A 17,389-nucleotide genomic window follows, 5' to 3' on the forward strand; every position below is an offset into this window, starting at 1 on the left:
GGTTTTAAATACACAAAAGCTTACAAATTATTGCCACTAAGTGATTTGTTTAACAAAAATTTTGAACTTGTTTTTCAAGAACTCAAATTTCCATTAAAACAGAAATGTAACGTTCGCTTGTTTGTTTTAGCAAAACAGGAAGTTACCGGGGGGGAATCATCTTGGCTGCTTTGCGTACGTTTCGCCTTCGCTTCACGTAAAACACTGAGTGCAAGCTGATACCCAAAGATTTACATGCGGGACAGTGATGCAAGCGAGCCTACTGGGAAATAATGAAGGCAGTGCTGCCTTTTGAATACAAAACAAGATATGTTCTGAAGAAATAAAGACCCGTCTGTGTCTTTTCGTCAACTATGTGACTGTGTTAGACGATGCGGCGGGTGTTCTAACATACGTCGTGTGTAGTAGTGGATACTTTATGGACGGCTGGACGAGGAAGGAGAGGCTGAAGCTGGTGAGTCGGGACATCAGCTGAGATGGAAGAGGAGCGTTAGCAAGCTAGCCTCTCTTACAGCAACTGCCATATCAGATCCCTTCCCTTTTTGTAGAGCAACTTAGTGATTCATATCAGTCGTCATGGCCACGAATGGCAGCAGTTCACCACCCGGAGTGGGAGAGATCGTCCAGTTAAACGTCGGTGGGTCAAGGTAGGCGCTTCCATATTATTTTAGGATCCATTGTAATCTTGGAAACGTGAGCTTTTGTTAATTATATTCTCCCCTATCGTGCAAGTAGCGAAATTAACACCAATTGGCGCTTTAGTCACATTGGAAAAAGCTTTAAATAGGGATTTGTACACAGTGTACCATCCGTACAGGACCACCTATCATGTAGTTGTTGTAACATCAGTCAGTGACATCGCAACTGATGGTCAACATGCAAAAGATGCCCAGACGGGCTTCATGGTGACATCTTTGCCTGAGCTGTGAGGTCATGCGTGCCTGCAATAATGAGGTTATAATGACTTTGCGTTGTAGGTTCAGCACATCCAGACAGACTCTGATGTGGATCCCAGACTCTTTCTTCTCCAGGTTGGTGAAATATGATCACATTTTTACATCTGTGCAACTAAGGAGACACAATGTTTTCTCAAATCCATTATTATGCAGAAACGACATCAATGCACGTTCTTACTGTTTTACTTTCTGTTTTGTAGCTGTAATATTGCATTATATAAAAAATTCTATCATCATACTTTTGACAACAAGAGACACTCCACTGCATAAATGCCGTTTTTTATTACTGCAATAAAGTCTTTTTTTTTGGATTCCCCGCAAAATTCACAGTAAACTGAAATTCATGTGATTTTACCAAATGGACGAAAAGATGTTTTTCCAATGATCACACCCACATTCAGTGGTACAGCGAGTTATAGAAATGTTATTCTAACTCCATGAAGAGACAGCTGATAGGGGTTGGTTGGATACCACATAGGTGACTAAGTCAAACACTCCACTCAGCTCAGTTTAACAACAGCTGATCAAGTGGAAATGCCTGTTGCCCCGTCTGCCAGCGCACATGTCTACTGTTTGTCAGTCTCTGCTTCGAGCTGTCATAAATTTGCATTTAGTCAATTAATCATTAAAAAAAGGTTAACGATCAAGACCTACTGACTTTTGGTAACAACACTTGTTGGTGTAGAAAAAGCACATTTCTCTAACAACCTTAGTACAATATTGAAATGCTTAAATACTGAAGATCTGTGTGTGTGTCTGTTTTACAGTTTACTTAGTGGAAGGATTTCCACTCTTCGAGATGAAACTGGAGCTGTGAGTTGCCTTTACTGCATCCTAAGCTAATTTTGGTCCAGATCCCGTGGATAAAAGCAAACAACAGGGTTTTATTTAGGAATTTGAACCTGACCACAAGTTGCGATTCAATTCAAGTTCGATTCTTGGGGTGGCGATTGGATTCTGAATCGATTGTCTTATTTAACAATATCCCCCCCCCCCCCCCCCAAAAAAAAAAGAGCCAGTAGCAGCTTCAAAAATAAATATTGGAGACCATATCAAATAACAGAGTATAAAAAATATATGAGGATAATATTATCAACAGATTATAAATATAAATGATATTAAACTAAATTAAAACACATTTGTGAGACTACCGGTACTAAAGTGAACAGCACTCACTTTGATAACAAAACTAAACATTTGAGTGCATCTCAAATCTGCAAATAAATATTTCTTTTCAGTGAAAAACCCCTGGTTATTAATAATATTGTGAATGTTTCACTTTCAGATATTTATCGATAGGGACCCAACAGCTTTTGCACCGATTCTCAATTTTCTGAGAACCAAGGAACTGGACTTAAGGTAAGAAGTCTTGCCAGTGTCATGAAATGTCCCTAACAGGGTTTTGATGGATCTATTTTTAGCCAGAGCCTTGCGAAATAAGTGTTTTGATTTTTTTCTTTCTCTTTTTCTGCAGAGGTGTCAACATCAGCGTTCTCAGACACGAGGCAGAATTTTACGGGATTACTCCCTTAGGTGAGTTGGTGTACAGGCGATATTTTTTTTACATAGAAATAGAGTTGGTAGCAATTTTCATTACCCACTAACCTGAAAAATTAATTGATACTTTGAACGGTTGCTCCAAAATAAAACCAATTACAAGAAATCTTGTTTCATAATTTGTCTGAATATACATTTGGTATTTCCTAATAATTGTCCTGGTGAAACAAAGTGTTGTTAAAGCGAAAAGCAACTCTAACAAGGTCATGACCCTAATACTTTTAGTTCCATATACAAGTTGTTTAACATCCTGTTTCTGCATTGAAACTTCCTTCTCTTGACCACAAATTTACATAAATAAAACACATTTAGAAAAACTGATATTCTTTTTCTGAAAAGTGATTAATTTAATACAAAAAAAAAGGCGTTGATCTAACATACGGATTAATTTCTTGTCACGCTAAACTAACTGTTATAAATGTGTTTGTGATCTTCCACGCATTCAGTGCGACGCCTGCTGCTGTGTGAGGAATTGGACCGTTCCTCGTGCGGTAGTGTCCTCTTCCATGGTTACCTGCCACCACCAGGTAAAGGGGATGTGAAAAAAACAAGAAACATGAAAACATTTAATTTATATTTGTATAACATTTACCTGTCATTATTAGTATTAGGTCCATTTTTGTGTTTTTTTTCTATCACTTTGTTCTATTTCTTTTTTATTTCTTCCGGAGTTAGCTTTGAGAACTCGCACGTCAGAGTTGAATTGTTCAGTGTTGCTGTCCATATGATTTCATTAAACTTGATTTTTGATTTTAACAGCCGTTCCAGTGCGAAAGTCCAGTCCTGCCTCCGCCTCCTCTAACGAGCGGCCGGGTCCGAGTGGAGCAGAGAGTTTTGCCCGTGTTGCTTCTCTTCCTGGTGCTGATGATACTATCAAACTGGGTAAGAGACCTGGGATAAGTTTTATGTTTAGATTAAAAGTGTTTATTGATTTATTAAGTGTTTTACTTAATTTTTTACTTAATTTTTCTATGTTACTGTGTTCTACTCTGCTGACCTCTTTCTCTTTCTTGAGTTTATATGCAGTCAGAGTTTCAACATTAGAGAATGTAATAATGCACATGTTTGTGTCAGACTAGACATGCAGTCGCTTATATGGTTGAATCTGTAGAATCTAAGTGTTTTCTCCGTCAGGGTTCATTTAGAAAGGATTAGATGATGAATGATGGTCAAGCTAAAAACAGAATGGCCACATATCTACTGTAAAAGAGTGGAGTTTGTTTGTTTCTTGTTTGTGTGCAGCTCCTGTTATTGACCCTAGGAAGGTGTTGATTATAGCAGGACACCACAACTGGATAGTGGCAGCTTATGCTCACTTTGTCATCTGTTACAGGTACTGTGTGAATCTTATTAATGCAGCCTCTATGCCGTGAGTTTAGTATTTTAAGATCTTCTCCACTGATCAGTTTAGGAAACCTTGCAGTTTGTTTTGTATAAGGGTTAATTTAGATAATTTTTTTCCATGAATATAGGATTAAAGAATCAACAGGATGGCAGCAAGTGTTTTCTTCGCCTTACCTTGATTGGACCATTGAACGTATTGCACTAAATGCCAAAGTGGTGGGCGGGCCGCATGGAGACAAGGATAAGATGGTGGCTGCAGCTTCTGACAGCAGAATCATTCTCTGGAGCATCCAAGATGGCGGCAGTGGGAATGAGATAGGTGGGTTAACAAAGTTTTTAAAAACTGAACTACTGAGAAACTCAGAATTTACAGATAAACCTACTGATCCCACATGGTCTGCGAGATAATTAGGACAATTCAAGTTTTGTTGATTCTTTTTTCAGCACACCTGTTTATTCTGCATCCTTTTAATGTAGTTCACTTTTCCTCAGCTTCTTTCAGAATAAAAAAAGATGATGACTGTTCTTGTTTACGTTTTCGGTGTCAGGTATATTCAGTCTCGGCGTTCCGGTTGATGACCTTTTCTTCATCGGGAACCAGCTAGTGGCTACGAGCCACACAGGAAAGGTTGGGGTCTGGAACGCCGTCACTCAGCACTGGCAGGTAGGTTTGGTATTTTGTTATAGTAAGTCAGCTGAATTTAAATCTTTTTTAACAAAACTAAAAATAGTGATTACAACTTTTTCTTATTTGTTTCTAATGACTAATAACAATACAGGAAAAAAAAATTGGAACAGATGTAGAAACATTATGGAATAAACTTGAAAATAAAGAAGAAATTCTCTGTAGTTTCACAAAAATGACTGAAAAAAGTCTGAACTGATGATGACTACCTTTATTGCGCTCCAGGTTCAGGATGTGGTTCCCATCACCAGCTGTGACACTGCAGGATCTTTTCTGCTTCTGGGCTGCAATAATGGCTCTATCTATTACATAGGTAAACACAAACAAGGATGTTAGTGTGGTCAGTTGTAAAGAACATACCAATACTTTAATTTTTTTTCCTGTTAGAAGATTTAAAAAAAACAAAAAGGGCATTTATATTTAATTTGAATTTCAACAAATACTGTAAAAATCCAAGATAGCTTTACCTTTTCAATTCCCACAGCAATAAAAAGCTGTGATTGTTGTTTCCATTTTTGAGGGAAACACAAAAATCAAATATAAAATGAGACCGCAGAAGGGTCAACATGTTATTTTCATATTTTTTCCAGACATGCAAAAGTTCCCTCTGAGGATGAAGGACAATGACCTTTTAGTGACGGAGCTCTATCACGACCCTTCCAATGATGCCATCACAGCACTCTCCGTGTACCTCACTCCTAAAACCAGTAAGTACCAGAGATAATTATAAGTCCTTGTGCTGTTCAACAATTCAACCTCCATCACAAATCAGTTACTCACTGTGAGGATATTGTGTTTTTTTTCCCCCTCTGTCTTCTGTCTCTCTGGAGGTGTGAGTGGGAACTGGATAGAAATAGCTTATGGGACGAGCAGTGGGGCAGTGAGAGTGATTGTGCAACACCCGGAGACAGTAGGATCAGGTCCTCAGCTCTTTCAGACGTTCACTGTTCACAGGAGCCCAGTGACTAAAATCATGCTGTCTGAAAAACATCTGGTGTCAGGTAAGGAGGAATGGGACTACCCAACCACTCACTGTCCAATCTATTCCCGCAAAAATGACAAACATATTTTCTTGGTTTTACATTTTCACATCTGTCTTTGTACAGACTCCTGCCAAGTCACTAAAGTAGTTGCAGCACCCCTATTGGTAGAAGAGTGTTACTGCAGAAACAAATATTACGCAACTTGGATTATCTATTAACAAATAACTTTTATTTATAAATTCAAAATGATCAACTCCTAATGTTTTCACACGAATTCATATTAACTTTAATGTTTTAGATTATATGTGTTATACAGAAAAGCAGTGGCAGGTATACCATTAGGTATGCAGTATTTAAATAGCTGCTCTTTTCCTCTTACTATCTCAAAGGGTGTGCCCAGCCACCCTTTAGAGAAAACTTATTTCAGCTGCTTGTATACAGGATGTTATTCTCATGACCCATACCCCTTACTAAAGGTGAGGGTAGGAACACAGATTGAACAGTAAATCAAGAGCTTTGTCTTGTGACTTGGCTTCTTCACTAATATGGACGTATCTATCCACCTGAATCTTGCGCTTTAACTTCCTCTCACCTATGAGCAAGACCCCAAGATATCTGAACTCCTCCACTTTTGTCAGGAGAACTTCACCGGCCCAAAGAGGGCAAACCAGCTACGGGAAGGGGATTCCTTGTAGTCTTTTTGGGATCGACATGGGATTGCCTTCCTTAATTCCCAACAAGGTGCTCTGGGTTTTAGGTGGCAGTAGATTTGGGTGGTGTGCTTTGACCATTGGGACATGGAAAAACTAATCGATCAATTTAAAATGAGTAGAATTAAATTTTTTATGGGATAAAACAACTGCAAAAAAAGTTTTGATTTTGTGAAAAAAAAATCAGGACCACGGACAGCACTATTGTTCAGGAGTTTTAAATAGCTGTCTTTTTGTTATCTGGCCTTCCAGAAGTGATAACATGGACAGGTTTGGGGGTTTATTTTATTGAACATGTCTTTCTCTTTGGCAACCAGTAGTCACATAAATGTAAAATACGTTTGTATTTTGTGTTTCAGATCCTCTTGTTTTACATTTATCTGTGTCACTGGTTATTAATCAAATCAATCTTTATTTATGAAGCACTTTTCATATAGAACATATCATAAAGTTCTTTACACTAGAGCAAACAAATAATATAAAAACAAGCACAACAATATAAAAATAAAGCCCCCATCTCCACCCCTGATCCACACAGAACCCCAAACCCCATTCATGCCCCCCGCTCCCTTAAATGCTGGAGATAAACATTAGGAAAGAGGGTGAGCACGGAAAACGTTTGTTGATATAAATGCTAACAGTTGGAAGCTCCCTCTCTGTAGATAGCAGCACAGCTAGCCGGGTGCAGCATTCGCAGTTGGGGACCCAGCAACACTACAGCAAGGTGGCGAAACGGGTCCCCATCTAGAGCCGCAGCAGCCAACTCAGAGGGAGAGGACCCAAATGAGGAAGCTCTGGAAATAAAAATGAAAATAAAAAGTAATAAAGAGCAATAATAAGAAATGTTTTCTTGTCACATGTAACAGGCTACATCTGACAGATGTAATTATCCTAGTGTGTAAAGCAGGGGTCGGGAACCTTTTTTGCCGAGAGAGCCATAAATGCCACATATTTTTAAATGTCATTTCCAAAGAGCCATACAATAATGTAGCGTCCCTTTCCCACACTGAGGCACGGAGACTTAACCTCTTTTAAGGTTCTTTATTCTGGTTACTATAGACCTCAACAAACGCCGCACAATTAATTCAGCAACTCCTGAATCTCTCCCGCCGAGACGAGAGCGCTTCTCCCAACTTTATATTCCCCCCTCCCGCTCCCGCCCTCCCATTTCCCTTATTCGGCCCATAGCTGAACCCCATTGGTCCAAACACCCTAACAACAGGCTGAGCGACAGAACTGAGAGCCAATCAGATCTCTGCTTGATGCGTTCATTGAACTCCAGAACTTTTAACGCGGCCCAACAGCCAAGTTAAACTCAGTCCGCGACAATTTGTTTAAAACTAAATATACAAATGAATGTGTGCTTTGATGTAATTTCAACATTTTTAAAGTACAATAAGTCTGTGGATTCTTTTGAATAACATCGTTATGCTGTTGCTGATAAATGATGAGTATTTCTCGTGGTAGTTTTGCTGATGGTCTAGTCTGGTTGATACGTGGTGAGTTTCTGCTTCATGCAGGTGTTGAGACTTTAAACGTGATCGTAGGTCTGACTGTTCTGTAGATGTGAGACAGACTGATCACATGCAGACCTGGAGCCAAACACACACTCACACGCTGCAGTGAGTGACGGGCAGTGGGTTTTACGTTTTTACAATCCCTGCGCGGTTCACCTGCTGTCCCCACAACCCCCTCCGTACACCCACCCTCTGCTTTCTTCCTCACACATCCCGTCCCCACAACTGCGCGCTCTTTCTCAGAGACGGGAGCGCGCAGTTTTAGGCACGGCAATTCACAGGTTTCCAGTTTGTACAAACTCTGTGAAATAATAGATAATAGTAAACTGATAATGCTGGCGCTGATTTTTCTCTCCAAGCACCGATACTACTCCGCGCCTCTGACATCGCATCGCGCCCGAGAAGGACTGGTCTAATGAAAAAAAAAAGTATAATTAAAGATTTGTCTGCGAGCCACATGTGACCATCAAAAGAGCCATATATGGCTCGCGAGCCATAGGTTCCCGACCCCTGGTGTAAAGCATTGTGGAGACTGAATGCAAGTTTTTTTAGTGGTTTGGATGTCCTTACAAAATTGAAACACGCTTTTCTGTTTCAGTCATTTTGTGCAAATGTGCTTCAGTAAACTCGACAGTTTTATGTCACAAAACATTGACTAAAGTTATGTTATGATTTGTTTTTTAAAAACAGTTGTTATCAGCTTTGATGCCTCTTGAACTGGATGCCTCAAACAGTCATGTCTTTATTTTGTACAGTACATTACAGCTGGAGCATATCAAATATAAAATCAGGTTTATTCTTAAATTTGACTGACTACATCCTTGTCCTCATCATTAACTCAAGGGAGGATTGTGTTTGTGTTTATCAGTGTGTGCAGATAATAACCATGTCCGGACTTGGACGGTGACCCGGTTCCGAGGGATGATTTCAACTCAACCAGGCTCCACCCCTCTGGCATCATTTAAAATACTGTCACTGGAGGAAACTGAAAGTCATGGCAGCTACTGCTCTGGAAATGATATAGGTTAGAGGAAACAGCAAAAACACACGCTCAAAACAAAGAACAAAGTAACTGACTGCTCTTAGCCCTTAATTAAAAAAAGTTTTATGAAATAGCATAAAAACATTTATAATATTTCATAGATTGAGGAAAACTACAGATAAACCAGTATTTTTTAACAAAGGGGATATATTCCCTTCAGGTCCATTTGGAGAGAGGGATGACCAACAGGTTTTCATACAGAAGGTCATACCCATCACTAACAAACTGTTTGTGAGGCTCTCTTCTACTGGGAAAAGGTAATATTTATATTCTCCTGATAGAACATGCTTGGTTTCCATGCTTCACATTTGTCTTTGTGCTGTTAGGATCTGTGAGGTGCAGTCAGTGGATGGCACTACCATCACCTGCTTCATGGTAAGAGAGTGTGAGGGTTCCAGTCGAATGGGATCTCGACCGCGCCGCTATCTGTTCACGGGACAAGGCAATGGCAGCATCCAAATGTGGGACCTGACCACAGCGATGGACACGGCCAACAAAGGAGAGGAGAGAAAAAAAGACGGTGAGGAAGGAGTGACGGCAGCTGCTAGCAATGGCGTGTATATTTTTAGTCTTCACATAAATTAATTCCGGCATCAGTATTCCCTTGAAAAGGTTTGTGTTTTAAGGCTTCCTTATGTTGCAGATGTTGGAGGACCAACTGAGGAGGAGCTGCTGCAGCTGCTGGACCAGTGTGACCTGAGTACTTCTCGCTGTGCAACACCAAACATTAGCCCCGCCCCATCGGTCATGCACCATGCACAGCTCAGAGAGTCCTGCTCCAGGTTAGAAATACACTGCAAAAACCGGGCCGTGCACTCATCAAAATGCCATCTAACTCTTCCTGTCTGACTTGTTGAAAACCTTTTTCTTAGCAGATGTCTTGAGGCTCTTCAACACACAGATCCCACATATCACTTTAAAATAACTGGCTGCAGACTGTGTTCAAAAGCCTATTAAATTAACTACTAGTCACTACAACTACTACCACAGATCTGCTAAATCAAACACACCTGGTAGAGTAAAAATGCATGCTGGATAATAAACGCCCAGATCAGTTTCGACAATAAATAAAAACTAAATCAGGACATTATGTAATTATTGGAACTGGGCTGTATTTCCCTGTGGTGTGACCCACGCATTTATATTTGGCAGTGATGCCTCAAGAGTTTTTGCACTCCTCACCTGCTTGTGATCTTTTCCCCTCTGAGTTCATTTTTTTGCCGTATTAATGCTCCAGTCGAACATCTCTGCGGTGTCAACCAATAGGTAAACACTAACAGCCCTTGGCTAATTTCACTCCTGGGCTTTTGCTTGTCTGTCTCTTCTCGTCATGCACAGTCTGCAGTTACAGGCACCGGAGCCCATTCCTGAAAACCAGGCCACTTATGGAGCTGTGCGGCCCTACAGAGAGAGCCCCCTGCTGGCTCGAGCTCGCCGGACTGAGTCTTTCCACAGCTACAGGTGGAGGAGGGCTTTTTTAACTAGCTTACATACCTCAGCTTGAATTTTAAAATTTAAGTCTTTAAACCCTTCAAGGCTGACTTTATTTCCAATTATATTTAAAAATATTCTTCAGTGTTTTGCTAAATAAGTGGAGTCCTGAATTTAATAGTGATTTGAGAATTAGGGACATATGGTGTAAAGGGGTTAAGATTCCATGTAGAGGATTTTAATAACATTAGGTGATAAATAAAAATATAAATGCATTTTTTCCATATCCATCTCATATAAGTGAATTAATTTGGTTTTGTTAAGCACATCATAGCAATCTGATCATGTTTTTACTTTGTGAAACTTTTATTGGAAAAATCCAAGAAAAAAGTTACTTACTTGAGACCATAAGAAGAGCATGTTTGCAGTTGAGTTACTAACACTGTTGTATGTTTCCACAGAGACTTCCAGAACTTCAGCTTGAGTCGGGGAGGTCTGGACCAGACAGGCCAGACGTCCTGCCAAGGCCCCCACCAGTCTGCCGATGCACGCCGTTCGTTTTGTGACTTCGCACCTCAGGACATTGAGAGGAGAGCCTCAGTTATGGAGCTGTGGGCTTCCCGCACCAACAGTGCAAGCTCCGGTTCCACTGTCGGGGGGGTTTCGTTGACAAAAGCAGAAGGTAGTCAGGAATCACCACGGCAACCTCCAGACAGCCCAGTTCCAGGAGGGGATGTCAGGCAAAAAGTACACCCTCAGCTAGAGGAAGGAGATGGAGGAGATTGGATGAAGGCTGAGGGAAGTGTGAAGAAGAAGGGAGTGTTGGAAGGAGGCTTTCTGGGGAGAAAGCGGGCTCCCCCTGTTCCTCACTTTTCCCTCCCATCTGGATCTGAAGGTGGGGGCAGTGACTCATCTACAAATGCCTCGCCCTCCCCAACCAAACTAGCTGCCTCCACCTCCCCGCGACAGAAGAAACTGGCAGCTGAAGCCTCCAGTCAAGACAGCAGCTTGTAATCCCAGACAATTGCTGAATTTGTTGTGGGTGAAGACAAGAACTTTTCAAATTTGCAAAGTAAAAGAGAAAAAAAGTTCAGGATCTTTGTTTTGGGAGCCCACAATCCTGAGCACTACTATGTTTACTCATTCCTGCACTAAGGGACAACATCTCAACACTAACATCACATCATCTCTAGCCGAGGAGGGACATTCAGTGAAACATCTGTTGGGTCTAAAAACATCTGCAAATCGGCTTTTAGGGTTAAGACCATCATAGTCTTTGGGCGTTGATGTTTTTGCATTTTTAGGTTTTACGCTTTGTCCTGAAGAGGCGATGAAAGTGTTTGTGTGTTTTGTGTCGCTGCGGCTCACGCATGATGTGACACAGGAAAGCAGAGCGTCTGTCTGATCAGGTACTCAAAGGTTTATTATCCAAACACATCAGAGGTCACTAATTAGATTGACTGCTTTAAGAAATCAAGATCCATCTATGGTTTGCTCAAAACCTACATTTAAGTAGAAGAGACAAAAGACCCGATTGATCTTAAATTAAAGCTCATTGCGGTGTATGCAATTGCTAACTCAGCTTAAACACTTTACTTTAGCTAGAAATTAGCAGATACTTGAAAGCCTTTATATCTTCCCATAGACACTTACATGTTGGTTTTTGATGTGGATAGAAAGACACATACAGATTGTCTAAGGAAACTTGGAGATTGTTTTTAGTAATTTCCTCTATTGCTTTATTGTGCAGAATCACATTGGGGGGCAAATTTTGTAAAAATCAGCCGAAGTGGAGAAGGGTTGCATGTGAACAGCAGTTGAACATGGGTCAGTCGGTCCTAAGGGAAAAATCCAAGAAATTTGTCCTCCAAAAGATGCAACAACTGCACAAAGGGGCTTTGCGAAAACCTTCCCTTCTAGCTAATGCTGTGCATGATCCCACTACATTTTTTGATAATTATTTTTTTAACGTTTGCCACTTTCAACCTGCACTTGATAAAAGGACCTGCATATACACTTTATCACTATAACCCCCCCCCCCCCAAAGTGGGCTTTATATGTATTGTTTTGTGCAGCATGGCTGTTGCAGTGCCTTATTTAGCCGTGTTTGTGTCTTAGTTGAAACATTTTGTGACCAAAGGTTGGTGAAGGTGGAGATCATGGTGAAGTTGCAGGAAGGGACCTTGATCTAAACTTTACCTGACTTTGACTGAAAAAAAAAAAAGTCACATCAGTTTTCCAGCTGGTGTCATTACATACTAAACTATAGTTGTGGTTTACCTTGTGAGTGTAAAACACAAACGTTTTGGAGAAAAGGGACCTGACATGTCACATGTTATGATGTGAACCAGAGTGTACAGTTTATGGAGCACCAAACAAAAGCAGCTGCATGAGATCTTTTCTATGAAGGCCAAAAACTGTCTGTGTCATTTATGAAGAAGGTTCATCAACATTTGAGCCCAGCGGCTCATTATCTGCAGTATTTCATCTCCAAACATCAAAACTGATCCTGCCCAGTGGATCAAATCCAGCAGCTGTTGAACATCTTCCGCTGTTTATTTCTGTAGAACATACGTGACAATGTGTTCTGTTTGTACCAAGAGGAAATGCAGGATACACTAACAGTACTGACAGCCGATGAACCTTCGTTCAAAAAATGCATTAATGTGTGTGATGTGTTTTATGTGAAACTACAGAATTCATTCCCAGAAATGTTTGCTTCTAAACTGCAGAAAAGATGTGGATCTGTGTTTTTCTACATTTGTTCACATGTATTTATACAGACATTAATGGTAAGATCGTCAGAATCTTTCCATGTAAGACTTAATGCTAACAGCTCAAATTGGAAAACAGCACTTGGCTGTTTTCATCTCTGTGGGGAATGCTTCACTTGTACCCAATCTCGATCTTTCATTTACTTATTAGTATTACTGCAGAAATACAGAAAACACGTATTGACGTAGTATAAACTTTTCTGCCTTTCACTCATTAGGCTGTATTTGCAGTAATTGCAGCATCAGGGGTCAAAACTCATTCACAAAAATCCCCCAAATATCATTCTGCTTCATAATGGTCAAATGACAGACTCAAGTTATTGTTGTATTTTGAGGAGAAAGTAAGTAAGAAAAGTAAAAGTTGTTTTGTAAATACATGTTCATATATAATCTGTATTTATGTGATTGTGTGATGGACCTGAATACTTTTGCCTTTGCACTATACAAATTAACACTACGATATCTTGCTAGTGTTTGATTATACTAATATTGTTTAAAACATCTGAGAATGCAGTTGTTTTTTGTCCCTAGTTATGTTTACATCATAGTACAGCTGTGTTCATAAACTAAACATATCAGTCCATTTAAACTCTCATGTATACCATTTATTTTTAAATGTGTTTGTATAAAATGCCTCATATTCTAACATGTATAGCTGCTGTCAGAACTGATCCGATGTTAAGATTAAGCCTCGCACTTTACAGCTTTGACTTGTCCTGTTTTTTTTACTTTTCGTTCTAAAACGTAATTTTTATCCTTTTTTTTTACTTTTCTTTCTAAAACTTCATTTTCATCCCACTTGTGAATTGATATCTCCATTTTTTTCATTCACGCTGCATTCAAGTGCATGTTGCAACACTGAAAAACACTGCAAAAGAGATTGTTTTATATGCATAATTACAGATGATAAGAATTTTGACACATTCAAACAAGATTTAAGTTTCTAGATTGCCTAAAGCGTGTGTTTTTATAGGTTTTTAGCAATAGTTTTGTCTAAATGTATTTATTGAAGTGTTCAGTTTTTTGTTTTTGAGCATCACAGTGTGCGCTTTTTCTTGCCCCCCCCCACTTTCATTTCACTAACCTTCCTGCTCAGACGGCCTCCTCTCTGCGACGGCGTCTGTCGTCATTGTGATTTATGACTTTAATAAAAGCGTGTGTGTGTGCATGCACATTTGTATACGTAGCTCAGGGCCATACTGTCCCTTACAATCACTCCACAAGCTCTCTGTTCACAGCCTCTCCCTCCCGCCGTGGCTGACAATAGCTGTGAATGTGGCTGAGAATGGTTTGGAAGTGCCCTTGTCAGATTGGCGTCCTTGAGTGAGGGCACAGTTGTTTCTGCCAGTTTGTTAATTTCAAACTTGCCTCTGTGTCCCCTAAAGGAGTAAAACTAAATTACGGTTGTATAGTTTTGACACAGACACTGTGTGTTTGTGTGTGACTGTGTAAGTCTGTGTACAGCTGCTGGCACATCTGTGTTGTACAAATGAAGCAAAAAGAAGTCTTGAACTGACATGGCAGGAACAGGAGTTTCTGTAAGGAGCATATTTAGGCTGAGCTGTACCATTTTTAGGATTATAGGAACTCTTGTGCAAAACATGTTCTTTACATATCTTAACATTTGAATTCCAAATGCATTTTTCCTCATCTCTAGACAACTATATCAACATAGAATCAATGCTCACTAATCACTCAGAAATGTTGTTCCCTTCTAAACTTTTTTAAGTTATTGTGCCTTTTTGTGTTTGTTTGATTTCACATAGTCTCTCTTAAAACCAAACACTTCAGTGTAATAAAATAAAGAATGGTGACAGCTTGAGTTTTTCTTTTGAAATAAAAAAAAATGGGTTGAATATTTTTTTTTTTTTTGAAAGAGCTTAGCAATATTTTTTAAAATAATTTTTGTGATAATAATAATGACACATTTAGAAAAAAAGGAAATTATTTTGAATGTTTTAATAATGTGACAAGTTCACAATTGATCAATTAAATATCTATAAATAAAACCTTTAATAATACAACCATAAATAATACTGTCATTGTAAAAAAAAAGAAGTTATTACATCAAAAGTCAACATATACTATATCGAATACTGTTTCAACGCTAAAACAAAGCATGGTTGGGATTTTTTTGTTTTTACCCTTGTGCTTTCCTAGGCCCTAACATTGGGAGTTGGGTCATCTAGACCCACTAGACAGTGCTCTGAACCTTTTTTCTTCAATGATTTGTGATCTTCACTGGTGTCCATGGATTACATGAAATCTTTCTACCTTTATCCACCTTTGTCATGGTAGGAAGAACACGTCAATGTAAGGGTGGGGTCATCTAAGATAGAACAAGGGATAAACGGATTGATCTCTAACATTGATGGATTTGTAAGCTGGTCAAATAGGAATACTGACACACTCACAACAAACCACACTACATAATATGCAAAAACTAGATTTCACCATAAACCTGCCTCCCATTTAAAGTAAATTTACAATTAATGAAGTAAGGCAAAAACGTCAGTCTGGGCTTTACATCCAATACATAATCATAAAACTCACACGGCACATCTGGGATTCCCATCATTATAAAAACAAGACATTTGGCATAATAATAATAATATCTAATAATGACAACATGAAGGCAACATATTTCATTACAACTAAATCACAACTGATGTTACAAACGTGTAAGCAAAGCTAGATTCATTAAACACTTTTCAGTTCATCTAGCTGCACTTTAAAAAAAAAAAGCTCAAATACAAATAGTGGCAAGCAGACATATCGAGCCATAACCCATCCTGAAATTTGACGGTACGTTCTTCACCTTTTGCTGCAGTTTGATGTTATATGCTGCAGATATCCTACAGGTTTTTATGTCACAGCTCCCATGTGTAAACATATATTCTTTCCAATAACACAGTAAAGGCTCTTCGTTTGAAGCAGAAGTCATGCAAATGCCACTTACAAAAGACAACATTAACACTGCTTCACTCTGCACGATCACCGTAGCTCGTCCTAAAGATGTGTGTCATTGAACATGGTGTGCTCCTTCTTAGCAGAACCTAAGGCCTTGATGGCATCTACAAAGTCCTCTTCCTCCACATACTGAAAGAAGAGAGATTTCAGTGTCACATCAAAGCTTTATCCATCAGGTTTATTCTGATTTTTAATCTCTAAAAAAATAGCTCATTAATACATACTACTGCTGACTGACAAGAGCCTGCAGAGTGGACTGTAAGAACGTTTTGCGGAATGGAAGTTATCTTAAACAAATGCATGAAATAAACTAAAATCACACTACCCATCACTAAAGTAATGAAATCTCCACCATGATTTTTTTTGTGATTTGATTTTACAGATTTATTTAGCCTATATTTCATCATTTATAAGACTCACTCGGAAGGGTTAAAGGAACACATGTTCAGGTTGCAGCATCTGGCAGATTTTTGATGATTTTCCCTTTTAGTTAAAGCCAATTTGCTTTACAATGTGCATATATTATTATATGCTAAAATAAAATGTTTTAGTGATCCCTCCCATGTTACCACTGTTGCCTCCCTCAACAAGGTTATTCTTACCAGTCCAGAATCGTGTCCCAAAGGGTTATCCCAGCCTTCCTCCACCATAAGTGACTTTTGGTCAATCAGCTGACTGACGCTGCGGTGCAAAGAATGCTGGGAGTAAGCTTGCGTGAACTCTGTCTGGTTGGGAACCCGCAGGACAGACATGGGGCCGAAGCGCGGGCCGCCACCTGGAATACTTGTGTCTGTCAGACCCTACATGACACAATTGCAGACCAAAAAGGTTCATGTTTGGATTTGTTTTTGCACAAGTGAGTTGCTTCTAGTACTGCTAAGAGTTTGTGGAAGTTTATTGTAACTACTGCGTGACTGAAAAAAATATTTAGTTACAGGACAGAACACAATTCAAAGGTAAAAGTGAGCGTTTTCTGAAGTGGAATAACTTTGTTTCACTTGTGTCATACTGCAGATATCCAACAGGGGGCACTGCTTGATAAGAATTTGAAATGTTTAAAGTTTAATTTCAAAGATCAGATGTGTTCTTATTTTAAACTATATATTTAAGAACATGCACACACAAAGCATGCAGATGCCAACACAAAACATGGATGTTACATCAACCTGCACAATCTCATACCTCTGTGTACATAGTGTAGCTTTTAAGTATAACGTTGCTGATCTCAACACAGCCTGCTACTGTGTCAAACTGCAGGGGGACAGTAAGACAAACATTTCGGGGTCAGGCAGGGGGGAAAAAATCTTACTCTGGGGCGTTCAGGATGGAGCATGAAGCTGGAGAGATGTTTAGAGCACAGCTCAGGACAGGACCTCTGAGAGAGACAAAGAGAAAGAAAGATGGAAACAACAGTAATGGA

At 39.5% G+C, this 17,389-nt stretch overlaps 2 protein-coding genes across 8 annotated transcripts in view; one reads left to right on the forward strand and one right to left on the reverse strand.

The window, feature by feature from the left end:
* The first annotated feature begins 147 nt into the window (after positions 1-147).
* On the forward strand, positions 148-14,818 carry kctd3 (potassium channel tetramerization domain containing 3). Of its 3 annotated transcripts, none has more exons than XM_078945243.1 (20): positions 148-454; positions 549-647; positions 978-1,031; positions 1,724-1,769; positions 2,242-2,315; positions 2,431-2,489; positions 2,960-3,040; positions 3,273-3,395; positions 3,756-3,846; positions 3,986-4,176; positions 4,406-4,521; positions 4,768-4,855; positions 5,133-5,249; positions 5,373-5,543; positions 8,621-8,776; positions 8,955-9,051; positions 9,121-9,347; positions 9,438-9,576; positions 10,133-10,255; positions 10,687-14,818. In XM_078945243.1, the coding sequence occupies exons 2-20, from the start codon at positions 577-579 to the stop codon at positions 11,237-11,239; spliced, it is 2,577 nt and encodes an 858-aa protein (XP_078801369.1). In that variant the 5' UTR covers positions 148-454; positions 549-576; the 3' UTR covers positions 11,240-14,818. The 3 variants fall into 3 exon arrangements, with proteins under 3 accessions (XP_078801369.1, XP_004067434.1, XP_011490850.1); XM_004067386.5 differs by having other exon boundaries at positions 9,121-9,314; XM_011492548.4 differs by having other exon boundaries at positions 207-647; positions 9,121-9,314.
* A 125-nt stretch (positions 14,819-14,943) lies between these two features.
* Positions 14,944-17,389, reverse strand: part of ush2a (Usher syndrome 2A (autosomal recessive, mild)) — a 190,681-nt gene continuing 188,235 nt past the window's right edge. For 2 of the 5 annotated variants that reach the window (XM_078945241.1, XM_078945238.1), the window contains exons 92-94: positions 17,152-17,220; positions 16,572-16,769; positions 15,865-16,098 (exon numbers count right to left, since the gene is read on the reverse strand). In XM_078945241.1, coding sequence (XP_078801367.1) covers positions 16,009-16,098; positions 16,572-16,769; positions 17,152-17,220 — 357 coding nt within the window. In that variant the 3' untranslated portion in view covers positions 15,865-16,008. Of the gene's footprint in view, positions 16,099-16,571; positions 16,770-17,151; positions 17,221-17,278; positions 17,345-17,389 lie in introns of all 5 variants that reach the window. The other 3 variants (XM_078945239.1, XM_023953554.2, XM_078945242.1) reach the window with 3 other exon arrangements.

This window comes from Oryzias latipes, chromosome 3 (assembly GCF_053564925.1).
Source record: "Oryzias latipes strain Hd-rR chromosome 3, Olatipes_Hd-rR_3.1".
Lineage (NCBI taxonomy): Eukaryota > Metazoa > Chordata > Actinopteri > Beloniformes > Adrianichthyidae > Oryzias > Oryzias latipes.